The sequence below is a fragment of the Sinocyclocheilus rhinocerous genome, unplaced genomic scaffold, assembly GCF_001515625.1.
Source record: "Sinocyclocheilus rhinocerous isolate Xijiao unplaced genomic scaffold, SAMN03320098_v1.1 scaffold907, whole genome shotgun sequence".
Classification (NCBI taxonomy): Eukaryota; Metazoa; Chordata; class Actinopteri; order Cypriniformes; family Cyprinidae; genus Sinocyclocheilus; species Sinocyclocheilus rhinocerous.
The window spans coordinates 80,122-98,917 of record NW_015662569.1 but is presented as its reverse complement, the minus strand read 5'-3'; the positions used below and the strand labels follow the sequence as shown (position 1 = coordinate 98,917).

The following is an 18,796-nucleotide window of genomic DNA, read 5'->3' as shown; positions in this document are numbered from 1 at the left end:
TTTTGCTTCAAATTGGGTTATTAAATCAAATTATGTATATGAAATTATATAACTAAATGATATGAAATTATATAAATGATATGTATATGAATTATATAACTAAAATGAAAACTGTAATTACAGATTTAGGTTAAATAAAGATGTCGGTCTTTATTTTTCTTCTTTTTAGGAAACAAATCAAAGAAAAAATAAACAAATACTACTGTTCCTAATATTCTGTGTTGCTCAAAAACAAAATATATTGTGTTTAGCGGGAAAAGTTTTTTTTTACCCAGTCATTTAAAAATAACACATTTTAGAGCTGTAACGACAATACCGTGATACCGTGAAACTGTGATATTTTTGCTTAAGGTTATCATACCGTCAAAATATCATACCGGCCCATGCCTAGCTGGGACATCCAGCTAAAACCAGCTTCAGGTGGTAGCTGGTTCGATACGTTTTCTAGATGGTCCAAACTAGCCATTTTATGATCAATCCGATGGACTGTAGATGGATGGGTCAACCTTGGTCAAAATCAGACCTGGAAGACCACCATAGCTGGTGGGGTTCAGAATCTAGCCAACTACCAGCAACTACTCAGCTAACATGTTTAAAAAAATTAAAAAAAACAGTTTTACCACCTTCAGCAGTTTTTTCCACCAAGGAGAGCTAATCCATACAATACCTTTTACAATGAACAAACCTGAGACAGAATCCCTGAGCGTTTCTTCAAAATTGACTTTTTCAGTTGAATAGCAGGTTTTATTTCGCTGCTCCATAAGTTCCCTTTAGACATTACAAATTGGTTCTCTGTGTGAGAGTCAAACTCGTATTCCGCTTCCATTTCAGGCATTTCCCGAACAACTTTGACCTTCTGTTCAATGGCAGTTATCGCTCTTTTGCGTGCTATGGACTCACTGAGATCTTCTAATTGCTTCTTTTTTCTCACAAATTCTGGATCCTGAATCTGAGTTAAAGATGCAGTGGTCAAAGTCCTCTCAGCAGTACTTTCAAACGTTGAGTAGCCAGGTGTACTTGAGCCAAAAGCACAAGTCTGCTGGGGGTATCCAATTTGCATCTTTTGACTCTGACTCTTTACAAAAAAAGCAGCAGTTTCCTTGCTTGTAGATGCCTTAGAGAAGATAAAAGAGACCGTGAGATATGCAGAAGAAAATAAAATATAAATCAAAACCTAGGAGTCCAAGTAGAAACAAACCTGAGATTGAGAATCAGTGTGAGGTTCAGACTGTTTCTTCAAGATGGACTTCACTGGTTTTAGGTCAGGCATCCAAATGTTGTCATGATGCACATGCTGATAATCAAATGTTGTAACTCCACTTTTTCCATCCTCAGGATCAATTTTTTTTGCATTTTGCTCCATAGCGACAATAGCTTTCTTACGTGCAATCAACTCATTGAGTTCCATTAGCTCTCTCCTTTTTCTCAATAGTTCTTCTACATTGTCAGGGCTTTTAACTCTCTTTGTGTCGGCAGGGCTGCAGCTTCTCTTCCTGGCACTTTGGCTGCTCCTTTCTCTGCTTCTGCTGCGACTCCGGTGGTATCTCTCTCCACGCTCTTTGCTCCGACTGCGGCTGCGTTTGTATCTGTATTGGCCGTCCCTCCACTCAGGACTGGAGCTTCTGTAGTAACTCATGCTTCTGTCTTGGCTCCGGCTTCTGCTTCGACTATACCTACGTTGACTATTTTCCCTGCTTATGCTCCGTACTCTGTCTTTTCCCTTGTTTGGCTTGCTAAAGATCAAGAAATTGTCAAATTTCATAAAAATGTATTACGTTATAACATGTCAGGAAAACATAATACTTCATTCAAAAAAAAAATCTATACTGAAAGAAAACAAATATACATTGTTTATGGATAATTAGTACAATACATTTTAATTACAACATAAAAACACAACTATTCATATCAAGTGTGACAAGCCTTTTAATCGAATGTTTGTACAAAACATTCTTCATGGCGAAGATTCAATAAGATGTATTATTAAAGTAACACTATATTATATATATATATATATATATATATATATGTAGTTATGATAGACTGATAGATGGATGGGTGAATATGTAGACGGGTTTGTAGATGGATGGATGGACAGGTAGATATGGATATAAGGATAGATAGACAGACAAACGGATGGATGGATGGATGAACAGTTAAAAAGATAGATGTAAGTGTCGATAGATAGATAGATGGATGGATGGATGGATAGATAGATAGATGTTGTAATGCTTAGACGGATGGATAGATAGATAGATAGATGAACAATTACTCCTCATCCTTCTGCAGTTGTGAAGCTCTTACCTCAACCCAAAATGCTCTTTGTGGTATTTAATATTCAACACACCTGTTTTACACAATTTTTCAGCTGCTGTGCCTCATTTTATGCAAATTCTCCGAATGGGCGAATTAGGTCATGGGAAGTCAGCTAAAAGAAGAAGAAAAGCAAACAAAGCAGGGCTTCTATATTATCACATTGCAGAAGCTTGACAACATCCGATATATTTTAGAAATGCTTTTTAAACTTTTATTAGTTAATTTAACTATTCTTTTATGTCAGCCATACTATATTTTGTATTTGCAAAACTAAATTACTTAAAGATGCTGTATGCGATTATTTGACTGTGCTAAAGCATAAAAATACCATAATTTGTTTGCAGATATTTAGGAAACATGCCAAGTTCACATACTTGTTTATCTGAAAAACAACACAACAGCCAGTTATTCTACTTAGAACTGTGGTTCTGTGTCAGAATGTCTGTTTTTGTTTTGATCCGTGTGATTCCGCCCACTGCCAATTTACCCAGTTGTATTGACACCCTGGGTTGCCATTTGGCAGAAAACACAGCCTATTGCAGCCATGGAAGCTAGCAAATGAACTAGGTGAGAGATTGCAGATTCTACCTGACCTAAAAAGCCTCAGAATCCAACTAAAAAGCTCTATGACCAGAGGAATATTAAAACGCAAATAAATCAACCCATCATCTTTCAGTGTAAGGCTTGTTCCTTGTTGCACCTGGCAACCCACGTGAGCATTGAGTTTTGAATTTAGACTGCAATACCCATTTCAACCGCTAACTATCAATATTACATACCGCACCTTTAAGTTTTACTTCCATTTTTCACTTTTGCTTCAAGTACTCTCAAAGGCGGATAAAAATAACTGCTGTACAGTTTTAGAGCATATTTTTGCATTGTGGCAAAACATCTCACTTCTACCTGTCTATGACAAAAACTGTGTTTTACTCTCAGACTTACGGTCAATGTAATGATGCTCCAATGAAAAAAAAAACAGTTTTACCACCTTCAGCAGTTTTTTCCACCAAGGAGAGCTAATCCATACAATACCTTTTACAATGAACAAACCTGAGACAGAATCCCTGAGCGTTTCTTCAAAATTGACTTTTTCAGTTGAATAGCAGGTTTTATTTCGCTGCTCCATAAGTTCCCTTTAGACATTACAAATTGGTTCTCTGTGTGAGAGTCAAACTCGTATTCCGCTTCCATTTCAGGCATTTCCCGAACAACTTTGACCTTCTGTTCAATGGCAGTTATCGCTCTTTTGCGTGCTATGGACTCACTGAGATCTTCTAATTGCTTCTTTTTTCTCACAAATTCTGGATCCTGAATCTGAGTTAAAGATGCAGTGGTCAAAGTCCTCTCAGCAGTACTTTCAAACGTTGAGTAGCCAGGTGTACTTGAGCCAAAAGCACAAGTCTGCTGGGGGTATCCAATTTGCATCTTTTGACTCTGACTCTTTACAAAAAAAGCAGCAGTTTCCTTGCTTGTAGATGCCTTAGAGAAGATAAAAGAGACCGTGAGATATGCAGAAGAAAATAAAATATAAATCAAAACCTAGGAGTCCAAGTAGAAACAAACCTGAGATTGAGAATCAGTGTGAGGTTCAGACTGTTTCTTCAAGATGGACTTCACTGGTTTTAGGTCAGGCATCCAAATGTTGTCATGATGCACATGCTGATAATCAAATGTTGTAACTCCACTTTTTCCATCCTCAGGATCAATTTTTTTTGCATTTTGCTCCATAGCGACAATAGCTTTCTTACGTGCAATCAACTCATTGAGTTCCATTAGCTCTCTCCTTTTTCTCAATAGTTCTTCTACATTGTCAGGGCTTTTAACTCTCTTTGTGTCGGCAGGGCTGCAGCTTCTCTTCCTGGCACTTTGGCTGCTCCTTTCTCTGCTTCTGCTGCGACTCCGGTGGTATCTCTCTCCACGCTCTTTGCTCCGACTGCGGCTGCGTTTGTATCTGTATTGGCCGTCCCTCCACTCAGGACTGGAGCTTCTGTAGTAACTCATGCTTCTGTCTTGGCTCCGGCTTCTGCTTCGACTATACCTACGTTGACTATTTTCCCTGCTTATGCTCCGTACTCTGTCTTTTCCCTTGTTTGGCTTGCTAAAGATCAAGAAATTGTCAAATTTCATAAAAATGTATTACGTTATAACATGTCAGGAAAACATAATACTTCATTCAAAAAAAAAATCTATACTGAAAGAAAACAAATATACATTGTTTATGGATAATTAGTACAATACATTTTAATTACAACATAAAAACACAACTATTCATATCAAGTGTGACAAGCCTTTTAATCGAATGTTTGTACAAAACATTCTTCATGGCGAAGATTCAATAAGATGTATTATTAAAGTAACACTATATTATATATATATATATAAAAAGTTATAGGAGCATTAAATAGTTATGTCAATCACCTATGAGTGGTTATTTCTTTACCCAGTCTGTGAAGACTGCAAATATGAAGGCCTATTTTATGAAAATTTTTTAGAACATTTTTCAAAAAGGATGGTATATTCTGATTTCCTGCAGACAAGAAGATGTTTTTACCACATTGATTCAGGAGATAGTATATTTCCTGTTCACAAGACAAAGAGTATTGTACTGCAAAAACAGTCACTTAACTGCTAAAGACTTTTAGGTAGACCTGATAGAAGGAACTAAGCATTTAAACGTTTGACTTGAATATGCTAGAAGTATTTTTAACACATGAAAAAAGGTAGCATGTAGTGTCAACAAGACCTTGATTACAGTATAAAAAAATACTGCAACTCACCACCAGATGTCATAATATGTTGAGGCCATTACATATTAGAGGTTCTTTATGTAATTTTTTGACTGTGCTAAAGCATAAAAATTCCATAATTTGTTTGCAGATATTTAGGAAACATGCCAAGTTCACATACTTGTTTATCTGAAAAACAACACAACAGCCACTTCTACTTAGAACTGTGGTTCTGTGTCAGAATGTCTGTTTTTGTTTTGATCCGTGTGATTCCGCCCACTGCCAATTTACCCAGTTGTATTGACACCCTGGGTTGCCATTTGGCAGAAAACACAGCCTATTGCAGCCATGGAAGCTAGCAAATGAACTAGGTGAGAGATTGCAGATTCTACCTGACCTAAAAAGCCTCAGAATCCAACTAAAAAGCTCTATGACCAGAGGAATATTAAAACGCAAATAAATCAACCCATCATCTTTCAGTGTAAGGCTTGTTCCTTGTTGCACCTGGCAACCCACGTGAGCATTGAGTTTTGAATTTAGACTGCAATACCCATTTCAACCGCTAACTATCAATATTACATACCGCACCTTTAAGTTTTACTTCCATTTTTCACTTTTGCTTCAAGTACTCTCAAAGGCGGATAAAAATAACTGCTGTACAGTTTTAGAGCATATTTTTGCATTGTGGCAAAACATCTCACTTCTACCTGTCTATGACAAAAACTGTGTTTTACTCTCAGACTTACGGTCAATGTAATGATGCTCCAATGAAGTTTTGAAGAACATCTGCACATTTAACTAATGGACTGACATGATTTACTTACTCTACATCCATTGATTCACTGCCTTTGTCCTCTGTTTTGACCTCCTCCTTGAATTGGTCTTTCGGATGCTTCAGCAATTTGATAGTCATTTTCTTCTGCAGGCAGCCAAGCAAATATGGCAGAATCCACATTTAGGGATCAACCAACCCATGGAAAATGACTAATTTGATAAACAATACATTATATAAACTAGGGGTTGCACTGACTTGTTGATTAGTTCTAGGTATTACTAGTCATTATTCTGCCATGCAGGCACTGGATCTTAGCCAACTAGTAGTGGATCTCATGATTTCAATTAGACTTATTCCATACAAAGAATAAGCTCAACTGCGTCCCAGTGTTGTTGCATTTCACTCATTACCTTCCCCCAGATAAATATATTCATAATTAAGGCAAAGGTAAAAAAAAAGAAAAAGAATCCTAAGTGTTAATAAAATCACTTTACAGACAACCCTAAAGAAACTAAGCAAGTGGCACATGTTTGACCACTGATTCTGCAGTGTGTTGTGATTCAATAGGTATTGACCCACCTAATTTTTGGACAACTAGTAAAAACAAGTATCTGTGCAAGCCCTAGTATATAAATCTTACAACAAAATAAAAGTCATGTACTGCACCTTCTCTTTTACTCCAAAGGCCTCTAATTTTGGTGCAGATGTGAAGACGCTTTCATTCAGCCTTCTTATTCTAACAGCTTGTTTTCCCCCTTCAGCTGCTTGACTCTTCAAATAGTATAACAATTACATCAACAAAGAGCTGGATTGACATACCAGCAACCAAAATGTATCCTCTACTTTTCCAGCAAAAGCCAGAAACTACAATAGCAAAATACAGGGCAGGAGAAATCTAGCAGTTACAAAATGTTCATGGACAAAATTTGTTACAGTAGTAACACTGAAACAATGATGTTTCAGCGGCTGAAAACTTACCAGTACTAAGGTAAATTCAACCTTCTCAGACAACGTGAGTTTGGTGTCCTCCATAACCTCACTTATGTCAAAAAATAGCTGCGGGTCCTGTTGTGTCTTGATGAACCCAAAATTATCATCCAGCTTGACAACAAGCCCCTAATAGACGGAAGCACGTCATGAGCAAACATAAAATTGTGTTTGAAGTTATTAATTACCTTAAAGAACATATTTCTGCCAAATCTTGTTCCTGGGGATCTACCTCTCTGCAAAGCTCTGCTCCAAACCTTATCAAACTGAACCACCTAATTAAGATCTTCAGGAGAACTTGATAATTACAGACAGGTGTGTTTGATCAGGGTTGGATCTGAACTTTGCAGGCAGGCAGATCTCCAGGAACAGGATTGGGCATCTGTCTTAAAGATTAGCTGTGGCAAAACACAGCACCTCACTGGGTTCTGATTCCTCTACAAATGCTAAAATGCAAGGATGCACCAAAACTTCGACCACAGAAAATGCAATAAACCTGTCATTTTTGGAAAAAGAGAACAGGCCAAAATCTTTGCCAAAAATATGAAAAATGATGAAAATCTAATATCAGAAACTCTGGAGAAAAATGCACAAGAAATGTTACTTTAGACATAGTGTAAATGGCATATTAAGACATCCTGACGTCTACCCGCTCTCATGTGTGAAATTTAAAATGGACAACAAGTGTGCTTCAATCACACTGAAGTCTATGGGAAAAATCAATCAAACATGACTGTAAATTCAGCTGATATTTCCAAGTTCCTGGCCCACAGAATATTATGAAGGGATACACTTGATGTCCTTCACAGAGTATACACAATTATGTGCATACTTAGGCCTGTCGCAATAATCAATATATCGACTTATCGCGCAATATATATACATGACCTCAATAATTTTTAATTATAATATAATATAATCGCAATATATCGCCCATTATATTTACTTAAAAATTTATGTCACCATGTTTTGTACATTCCACTTGCGCCTGTGTCTTTTGCAGCTTCTCGTACATAACGTGGTGTAGTCATGCTAGTGCTAGTTCAAATTTAAAAAGTGCTTCTACAAAAAAAAAAGTTTCATCTGCAGATATGGCCTTGTTTAGGGATCTGTGCCTTTGTGCATACTGACTGCCAGGTAGTGATTGTGTTTTTCAGCAATAACTAAATATTCTTAAAATTAAAAGTTTGTTGTCATTTGGAAGTGTGTAGGCCTTCTTGCATTATTATGCTGTTACATTATGATTATATATTCAGTGGCATAAAATGGTCTTTAATATGACAGTAATATCGCTTATCGCAATTATTTCTGGGGCAATATATCGCACAACAAAAAGTTGTTATCGTGACAGGCCTATGCATACTCTGCACTGGTGCATTTCAAATCAACACCTATCAGTGTGTATCAAAACGACTCAGAACTACTAGTACTGTAGAAAGCTGGTATTGTTCAATTTTTAAAGGTTCAGTACTAACTTGGTACCAAAGTACAGGACATTTTAACCACACTAGTCTCATGCATGAGATGTTAATATATCTGCATGGACCTCCATCATCAAAGACGTCCTAATCGTCCTCATTAGCTACATCACTCTATGGGGCTGTGTTCACCTGGTCACTTCATGCGTTTTGTCTGATCGGATAGCTATCAGATCGTGAAAAGACCAGGTGTAAATGCCCTCCGAAACGCATTCGAGACGGATATAAATCCAATCGCTCAAACCACTTCAGGAGGTGGTCTGGGCCGCATTCCAGACGAAACTGGACCAGTGTAAATGCATCTGGTTGTTGAAACCACATATGTAAATTTAGCTCCTCCCAAAATGTTAAAATAAACGTGTGAGAGTGTGTTATAAGCTATATGACATTATAGTCAGATATGACTGCGCTATTGCAACACGCATCGCCGCGGACGAGTAACTGAGTATCTCTTCAGCAAGCTGATGCTCAAACTGCCGCGAATGAAACAAAGTAAGACGCAGACGGTCAACACACAATCATCTTCATTAAAAGAAGTAAGACAAACTTTATCTTTCCAGTGCTGATGCCACGCGCTCTCCTATCGCAGTCTTTGATTTTGAAATGAGCTGATAATTAATAAAATGCAGCGCTTATCTTTTGATTTCGTTGACGTGAACTCCGTTAAATTATATATAATTAATAAATATAGCGCAGGAATTGAAGATCGGATTTAAATCCGTTTTGCGACGACACAATTATGTGGCCAAGTGTAAATGGAAACGTTTTAACAAATCAGATAGATATCCGATCAGCGAAAACGCATGAAATGACCAGGTGTAAACAGGCCCTAAATGTTCTAGCACACTATGGCTGCCATCATATCATCCAGGTGGATGCAGTGCAATCAATCATATTATCATGAACTTCATTTCAGTGCATCCCATACAATCATGTTTATTTGACATCAATTAATGCCACTTCTCTCCATATAACTAATGTCCTATTATGCAATCTACTTGAGGAAGAACATCAATGCTGAAGAGCTACTGCACTGAAGAGCAGCATTAACTACACAGAGCCGTTGTTCACTGACAAGCTGCGCAAAATATGATCGTGGTTTTGCGCAGCTTGCCAGTGAACAACGGCTCGGTGTAGTAAATGCTGCTCCACTTGAAAGCACGCACGTGATGGAGATTTACCGCTGATTACAGAACCGGCTTTACTGACGAGATGCGCGTTAAATATCGTGCGATGTTTATCGTGCAGCCCTAGTCATGACATGCATTTCATACGGAACTACACTGACCAACAGTGCAACTATGCAAACCTTGGGCTATTTTCATCTTCGAAAGCTGTATCATGCCAATTTAAGATATGGTGCAGCTGCTAATCAACTACTACTTCAAAACAACTACCTAAATGCACACTTAACATCCTGTATGCAGTGGCCAAATCACCATGGATGGTCACAACTGCAAAACACTTACTATCTTACGTTGCTCTTCAGAGTCTGTCTGGAAAGTTTCTGGCAGGATCTCTACGTTGACGGCACACTCCTCCTTGGTCACACTGTTGGTGAAAATGTTGAACTGGACCTTGTCACCAACCATCATGGTGGCTTTCGTGATCACGTTACCTGACCTAAAAGACAACTGCTTCTCTGTGCCCTCCACTGTGGTGACCAGAAGACCCAACGTGGGCTCTTGATTGTCCATCTGCTCAAAAGGAAAAAATAAATAAATAACCGAAACATGACCGCTTTGAAAAATAGTGCTCTGATCAAAGAAGGAAATGACATTAAAACCTTTTACTTTGGTTTTATAAATAATTACGAAACCATCCATGCATCCTTTCAATGCAACAAGCTGAGCTCAAGGGGACTTTCCAAAAAACCCTCAAAACTAATAGATGCATTTCTGGAAGCCAACAGTTCCAGCACTTCAGAAGTCAAAAACTCTACAGATGTGTAGACGTAGAGCAGAAGTTCTCATCTCCAATCAGATGTTCTCAAACAACAGAGGTAGATAAGATCCATAAGTGAATGTAGGGCTACATTAAGTCTACCTCACACGTCACAAATGTGAAACGATCACCTATTAAATGTATAGTTTACCCAAAAATAAGAAAATTACCACGATTTACACACCCTCAAGCCATCCTAGATATATATGACTTTCTTCTTTCTGACGAACACAATTGGAGTTATATAAAAAAAAATGTCCTGGCTTTTCCAAGCTTTATAATGGCAGTGAATGGGGGAATATTTAAATATATATTAGTGGTTCAACGGATCATATTGTGGTTTTTGAGTCACAGATCAGATGATTTCTCACATAAGCAAGAAAAAAATATTCAAAGCACAAAGAATGAGAAATACAGAATAATTAGAATAATCAACAAAACGCAATATATAACAGAGTGCCATAGGCTACACATTTTTCCCAGAACGTTCTTGCAACCCGGTAGCAACACTTCCACGGCCCGGTACTGGGTTGCGACCTGATGGTTGGGGACCTCTGACATAGGACGTAGGTGTAGCGTAAGCGCTGGTGAGAATATGCTAGTCTCGCGAGAACCAACCGACAGTTAGTCGAAACTAGAGATTGCAGTTTATAAAGTTTTAAATAAGGATATTTTTCTTACAAAAAACGCATCGATTCACTTCAGAAGGCCTTTATTAACCCCCCCGGAGCATGTGAATTACTTTTTTATGATGGATGGATGCACTTTATTTTGCTTCAAAATCTCAACCACTACCCACTGCCATTATAAAGCTTGGAAGAGCAAGAACTTTTTTTAATAACTCCTATTTGGTTCGTCTGAAAGAAGAAAGAGGGTGAGTAAATAATGGGGTAATTTTCATAAATTTCATAATTTTCAAAGTGTCATAAAACAACATTACAGTCTTACATTATTCTATATAAGATTCAAATGTTATAAATGCACTGTAATCGTTTATCAAGATTTTTTTCAGGTTTTAATAAGATGCTGTTTGTGTTCAGGTTGCAGGAGGGTGAAAGCCTACCACTTTTTCCTGGCTTGGGCTTTTCTTTGGGGCGATTTTGGTAATCGTCCCCTCGTATTTCTCACTGCTTACGTCTAAGGAGACTGAATCTTGAGAACCAGCCTCCATGGTCACGGGCTTCCACTGCAGATAAAGATGTAAATGCACTTTTAGAAGAAAGTGAAAATTTCCACGAGCGCAACAATTTCCTAAAGTTATCTCCAACAGGACAGCTGAGAATAAACAATGCCTTTTAATAGGCTAAAGTACCTTGTCTTTGCCAGGGGTAGTGCCAGATTTACTGTCCTTTGCGTCAGAAATATTTTCATTGCCTTTTGCTTTTTGATTAAAGGTCACAGAGCCCTCGGGCAGCTTTTTGAGTCGGACGGCCTTCTTTGTGTCGTTCACCTTCAATACACAGCATTTGTATATTAGGAAGCTTTGAATACAATCAAAAGTTTGAATACAAAGAAAGATACAATGTGTTGTACTAATAATTTTACTCACAGTCAAAATAGTGAGCTCCACTTCATCCATGACATTCAGCTCATCATCTGATAAATTGTCAGTAGCAGAGGCCTTGAGGTTATCATGTTTCTCTGTCATGATGGTCAGGGTTCCATCGCTCTTGTTCATAACCACACCCTGCCAACAAAATAATAATAAACGCATTTTTATGTTTTTGGAAGAAAATACGAATAGTGTTTGTCTGTGTAAAAACCAGAGCTAGAGTGTTCTGGGTGGCAACCAGAGTCTCTTTAATACGAACAACTTAAAAAAGTAATCTCACACCTCCTCCACATGCCTCATGATTTGATCATTCATGTCTAGCACAAAGGTGCAATTAAACTCATGTGCACAATGATATACACAGTCATTTCAAAAACAGAATCCTGTCACTTGTTGCATATCGGCTGGCTAGGACAAAAATTCAGATCAACATATAAAAGACACCTTTTATCGCCTGTATGTCACGTCATGTCTGGTTAGGACAGCGATAGGGAGACAAAAATAAAGCAGAAAATATCCACTTTATTTTTAATATAAGAGTGGATGCTTCCATTTGTAACATGAATGTGCGAGGCTTCTGGTGTCATTCGCTTCCAGTTATTTGCTGCTTGATATTGCAAACTGGTATTTATTATCATATAATTTTGATATTTTATCTTAAACAAACACCATTTTGTAGCGTAAACAGTTTTGGCATTAACTGCGTTATTTTTCTAGTTATTTACCTATAGCAACTATAGCAGTCACACAGAAAATACACTTCTGCATTGCAAAATAAGGTGGATAAAGCAACAACAAAAGCAAAAAAAAAAGGCAAACAAATATAAACATGTAGAAAAAAGGAGTTATGAATTGAAACATTTTTCTGTCTTATAAGCCTTAAAGGGTTAGTTCACCCAAAAATGAAAATTAGCCCATAAATTACTGTCTGGGTATAAAAAACCCTCAAGTCATCCTAGGTGTATATGACTTTCTTCTTTCAGATGAATCCAGTCGGAGTTATATAAAAAATTGTCCTGGCTATTCCAAGCTCTATCATTGCACTCAGCGGGCGTTGCAGTGCTTCAGTCCAAAATAAATGAAATAAAAAGCGCCCATCCATAAAACAAAGTGTCTCACACGGCTCCAGGGGGTGAACAAAGGCCTCCTGTAGCGAATCGATGCGTTTTTGTAAAAAAAAAATATCCATATTCAAAACGTAATAATCACTTTAATATAGCTTGCGCTCACTGTTGAACACGGAAGCAGTTCCGGGCGGATGACGTAGGACGTCGGCTTTGTGCATGCGCCGCTCAGAAGTGACGAACGCGGAAGCGCAGGGGAGAGATCAAAACAAAACAACGGTCACTTATTAGAAGTACAAAACGAGGATTTGTAAAGAAGAATGTCGGAGGATTTCGATATAAGCCAAGAGGAGACTGGTTTTTCTTTGCTAAAGTAAGGAAACTTTGCTTCCTTTGCTCCTGTTAACAAACGTTGGTTTTCACGAGACTCACCGGCACATGCGCAGTGCTGAACTCATACGTCATTCTCCCGGAACTGCTTCCATGTACAACTGTTGGCGCATGCTACATTAAAGTTTTGAATATGGATATTTATCTTACAAAAACGCATCGATTCGCTACAGGAGGCCTTTGTTCACCCCCCGGAGCCGTGTGAGACATTTTTTTTTATGGATGGGCGCTTTTTATTTAACTTCTTTTGGACTGATGCATGCAACACCTGCTGAGTGGCATTAAACAGATTGAAAGATCAAAGACAATTTTTTATATAATTCCGACTGGATTCGTCTGAAAGAAGAAAGTCATATACACCTAGGATGACTTGAGGGTGAGTAATTTATGGGCTAATTTTCATTTTTGGGTGATCTAACCCTTTAAATTCTAATCTAAGAACATTAAAACAATCTTTAAATAATATAATATATACTCAAAGCCTCAACTTTATATTCAATGACATTGTTCAACTTATTTCCTTTTGCTCTCAAATCTTAACTTCCTGTTCTCACTTTGCTCTCAGTCGCATTTGTTGCAGAGTAAGACTGCTTTACTGTCACCTTCACTCTGGTCTAGACAAAGACATCTCTAAGAGTTTTGCCATTCTTTACACAGGCATTCAAGTAGAACATTTTTCAGAATCATACAGAAAACAGCGACAATGCTATTTTGGTCGAGATGCATTCTTCTCTATAGAATAAAAAGAATGAACACTTACAAGCTCATGCCTTCGGGATAAGCATAGAATTCTTGAGTCCTACACTTTCACAGACAAATGTAGAAAAAAGGTCAGTGGAATATGATGGGACACTTACCATCTTCCTGATTTCTTTGGTGAGCTGAAAAGTGTCGGGTGTTTTTGGTTTGATGTTTGTGGCTCTTTGTTCCTTGGTAATAACATTTGTCAGCAACTGGAACTCCACACGATCATACAGCAGCAGAGTCACATTGGTGTCTGCCTTTCCAAAGGGCAATATAATGGGATCCTTAGAGAAAACGGTCCTGATGCGGCCAGGATTAGCCTCCTTGACATTGTCCTTATGAAATACATATATAGAAAGAGATTTTTGGATTTAACCTACAACTCTATACAAGTCGACATTTTTACCATTACAGATTAAACCTACGGACTGCATAATCTCCTCCAAAGACTTGTCAAAACGCTACAATACAAATAAAAACAAAGTAGAGGCAAATTGATTTTTAATCAATGCTGGACAGCTTTAATCAATCTTCCAAATTCCAACCCTGACTTCTGACTATCTGGCATCTGCCCAACTAGAAAGTGATGTAAGGTTTACAGATCAAACTGCAGAATCATAAATGCCCCAAAGCCAAAGCACTTAACTGCAAAATGTAGCAGCAATGGCACATTCACAACACATTTCTTTGACTGCAACTTCTGCAGTACAGTATTCTGCGTTTCTGTGAATTTGATGTTATTAAGTATGGTGTATTTGCCATCATGGACAGATATGAGATTGTTACAAAACACTTAAAAAACTAGTGACTTTGTTAGAGACTTTGTTTGACTAGTGACTAGTGAAATTTCTAAAACTATAATAACCCTAGTGTGTGCAGTATGTGACCATCTTGTAAATGTGACTATCTGGCCTTGACGAAGCTCTGGGGGATGTTGCTTAAGAAATTAAAACCTCCAGACATTCTCATTCTTTCCTTATCTAACTCACCCACATACATGCACAAAGAGGGGAAAAAACATGTCTGTTCAGCACTTTTAATTTATGAATACGTGTTTAAAACAGTTTATTCAAAAGGTGATGACAGTTAATATGTTAATATAAGCAGTTAATATCACTGTTTCTGCTTATCAAAGTCGACACACATACATCTGCAGAACTCCTTCAACGCTCAGCACTCCAACCCTTCTTCCCATGAGAAGATCCTATATTTCTATTCTCAGTACACAAGTGGACTAATATTGAATAGTGAGATTAATAATACATCAAATGGCTTGACAAGTGCAGTGATCTCTTACTTTAATTGGAAGTCAATAACATTTTATTTGATTTATCTAGATCTTTTTGCTGAAATGAAAGTGAATGGTGAACCTTAGATATAATGGATGGATATCTTGTATATAATTACTTAAGTGAGAGTCTTACTCACATCAGGAAGGGCTGTGAGAACTACGCCTTCATACATCGTACTGTCAATGTCTTCTGTTCCTCCTGGTGCCACTTTCACATCAACCGCACATTCTTTTCCCTGACATCACAAGCAGTTATGGTACAAAAATGAGAACATTTTCTATCCATATGCAAAATGCTTCAACAAATGAATTATTTTTGCACATATACTATATAAACACTTACCAGGTTTTTCACTGCTGTGAAATGCACTTTAACCCCAGGCACCAGGTGAGCTCGGTTTCCAAAAAAAGCATCAAATATAAAAGAAAATTTCTTCAAATCCTCCCGTTCAATGAAACCACAATTATTCTGAGGGGAAATCAAAAACAGTGAAATTTTTGATATTCACTTTTTTTTTTTTTTGAGATTTTCAAACAAGGCAACACATTTAAAAACAAACTGTAGCACAACAACACTTTTAAATAGTAAATCTTAAAGGGGACCTATTATGCCCCTTTTTACAATATGTAATACAACTCTCAGGTGTCTCTAGAATGTATGTGAAGTTTCAGCTTAAAATACCTAACAGATCATTTATTGTTCCATGCTAAAAATGACCATAATGAGGCAAAAACGTGCTGTTTTTGTGCATGTATCTTTAAATGCCCCTTTTCCAGAAGAGGACTGTGCCTTTACAGCTTGTGCCTCACCTACTCTGCCAAAAGAAAACATCTATTTGGTCTTGATTATCATGTCTATCACGGTCACGATCACGTGACACTGCAGGACATCATGCAAGTTTATTAAAGTTTTGATGAATGGTTTTCTGAGCTCACACATCCGAAGCGCATGCACAGAAAGCTGGCTGGCAGACAGCGCGTCACATGAGTAAAAAACTATGTTCTCTTTCACGTCTTATTGCGCTTAAACTGTCAAAACCACACAAAGTTCACATAAACACAGTCAGATATATCTTTGAACGTAAATAGCTGCGAAAGAAATCGCATGTGTAGCCTATACCAGATCTGTGTGACAGCCAGAGGTGGGGGACTCGAGTCACATGACTTGACTCGAGTCTGGCATAGCTGTCAATTTAGTTCTTATTATAAAATCAAAGAAATCAATAAGTTACAGGGGAAGATACATGCACATTAACAGCAATAGGCTTTTTGTTTTGAGCCATGACAATAGTTTTCGAGAACAATGTAGGCATGGAACAATGTCATGCAAAGTGAAAGAAACAATCCAAATAGGGTGTCTATATCCGATGAAAATTTTGGGTCCATTTTATTTCTGATATAAGGGGTGATTTGTAGTCAGCATTGCATATTATTTAGCATTAGGGCCCGAGCACCGATGGTGTGAGGACCCTATTGGAATTGCTCCGTTTATCTTTTTATCTTGTATTTTTATCAATATTTTCTCAATTACAGACAATAGCGGTATACAAAGTAGTATTTTGCCTATATTCAAAATGTTATATTTAAAACATTATTATTTAAAATGTATAATTAAGTTAATTTCTGAGGAAAAATTAATAAGGTCGTGTGGCAAAAAAATATTTGTTCCTGTTTGATACTGTGACTTGACTTGACTTGATCCTTAGCAGGACTCGACTTGACTTGCTTGATTTGTTTGTACTGTGACTTGAGACTTGCTTGAGACTTGAACATGTGTGACTTGCCCCCACCTCTGCTAAAATGTGACTAAGACTATTAAGCATTTTCGTCTCAAGATAAAGACTAAGACTAAAAAAATGCCTGTCAAAATTAACACTGCGTCATGAATGGAACGACGCATCAGTTTACTGTAGAGATTTGTCGTGTCACGTCGATGCGTGGCCACACGGTTCTATAGTATTTTGTTGCGCCACTTGCGCCCGGTGTAGACACGGTGTTAGTCTATCTTTAACAGCCTCGAGTTTATCCATGTAAAATGCAATATGCCGTCTAATCTAAGGTCTATTATTTATTATTAATATAATAAGTAATATTATTAATACTTACACCAATGAATGAAATTACTCCCAATGAGCGTCCACGAGGAGTACTGAAGAAAAAAAAAACATACGAGTTTACTTCAACAATCTCAACTTTCTCAAAACCACTACTGATTTCCAGCAAAGAGGCCATGGCAGAGAGGTCACACAGACCACACATAGAACATGGTTGCAAAAAAATTAAATAAGTACAAAATATGACCATCAAATTACTTTGCAGAAATATTCTTGAATTTTGATATCTTTGATGCCATCGATTTAGGAGGTTCAGTCTCTTTCGGAGCCGGCTGATCTTTTTTCTTTGGAGGTTGGGGTGGACAGCCTTTCACAGGAGGAGCCATGCTCTGAAACACAAGCACACCAGACATTGCATTGCAGATCTACAACACATGACAGACTTATACAATAGCAATCATTTAGTATGAAATGAAATACATGGGCGAACTTACAGTGGCATTAAACGCTTCAGTTGGTGGCTGTACTGGACCTGGGCCCCGGAAATCAGGTGGCAGTGGTCCAGCAAACCCTCCTCTATCTCCAAACGCACGATTGCCCTTATTTAAATAACACACAAAAAATTGCTCAATACTATATTAAGCTATTTTTAAATTTTCGTACTATGAGCCTTCAGAGCGGTTTATTCTCACCAGCTCTACCAATCATAACAAGCCTAAAAGCACATGAGATATTAGGGGACAGACACAATCTTCTCCAAATAATGAAAAAATATTATAACCGCTGTCTGTCAGGTTCCAGCAGGGGTTGGGTAGATCATGAATATGCATGTAGATTCAGCAGACAATAAATGACTAAGAAACAAAGTTCTGAAGTAGAGATGCACATTCTATAAAAAAAAAAATCTATAATTTAAAGAACAAAAGCATTCAAGCTCAAGCAAAGCAAACAGAAAAAATTAAGCAGCCCGTGCCAATTACAGTACAGAACGTAAGTTACACACTCGAGTCGGCCTATGTTTATCGTGTTTATATTGTTTCACACGTTAATGTTGAGAAAAACAATAATATCCACATGCTCGGGTAAAAAAATTGGCTCCTCAGTCTGATAACAATAAAAATAGCATGCCGACACAGACGTTCCAGACAGAGACACAAACATAACGGTGTGCTAAGCAAAGTTTCTTATAGCGTTGTGTGTTTTCTGTTTTTAAACCACTCTCCCTCGAGGAAACTTAAAGGAAGCATGTGTCTCACGATCATTTCACTATCAGATAAGCTCTCTTCTCGGCTCACTCGGGTACAGCTGCGCTTACCTGCAGTCGTGAATGCAGTGATGGACAGCTGTCTTTCCTCAGTCGACTGCTGTTTTGGTTTTTATGGGATTTCTCATTGTGATGGTGATATTATGATAACTCAGTTTCACTGATTCATTTGATCAAAAGTATTTCCATTTTGTAAGATCATTTAGTAAGA

General features: G+C 37.7%; 1 protein-coding gene across 1 annotated transcript in view; it reads right to left on the bottom strand.

Moving 5' to 3' along the window:
- Window positions 1-18,796, bottom strand: part of LOC107728064 (uncharacterized) — a 31,741-nt gene that overhangs the window by 7,970 nt on the left and 4,975 nt on the right. Inside the window, exons 2-16 of the mRNA XM_016538125.1 lie at window positions 17,816-17,920; window positions 17,580-17,710; window positions 17,374-17,416; window positions 15,611-15,736; window positions 15,405-15,503; window positions 14,090-14,311; window positions 11,776-11,913; window positions 11,539-11,676; window positions 11,290-11,412; window positions 9,752-9,979; window positions 6,796-6,933; window positions 6,484-6,588; window positions 5,867-5,961; window positions 3,880-4,414; window positions 3,367-3,795 (exon numbers count right to left, since the gene is read on the bottom strand). Coding sequence (XP_016393611.1) covers window positions 3,367-3,795; window positions 3,880-4,414; window positions 5,867-5,961; window positions 6,484-6,588; window positions 6,796-6,933; window positions 9,752-9,979; window positions 11,290-11,412; window positions 11,539-11,676; window positions 11,776-11,913; window positions 14,090-14,311; window positions 15,405-15,503; window positions 15,611-15,736; window positions 17,374-17,416; window positions 17,580-17,710; window positions 17,816-17,920 — 2,655 coding nt within the window. The remainder of the gene's footprint in view (window positions 1-3,366; window positions 3,796-3,879; window positions 4,415-5,866; window positions 5,962-6,483; window positions 6,589-6,795; window positions 6,934-9,751; window positions 9,980-11,289; window positions 11,413-11,538; window positions 11,677-11,775; window positions 11,914-14,089; window positions 14,312-15,404; window positions 15,504-15,610; window positions 15,737-17,373; window positions 17,417-17,579; window positions 17,711-17,815; window positions 17,921-18,796) is intronic.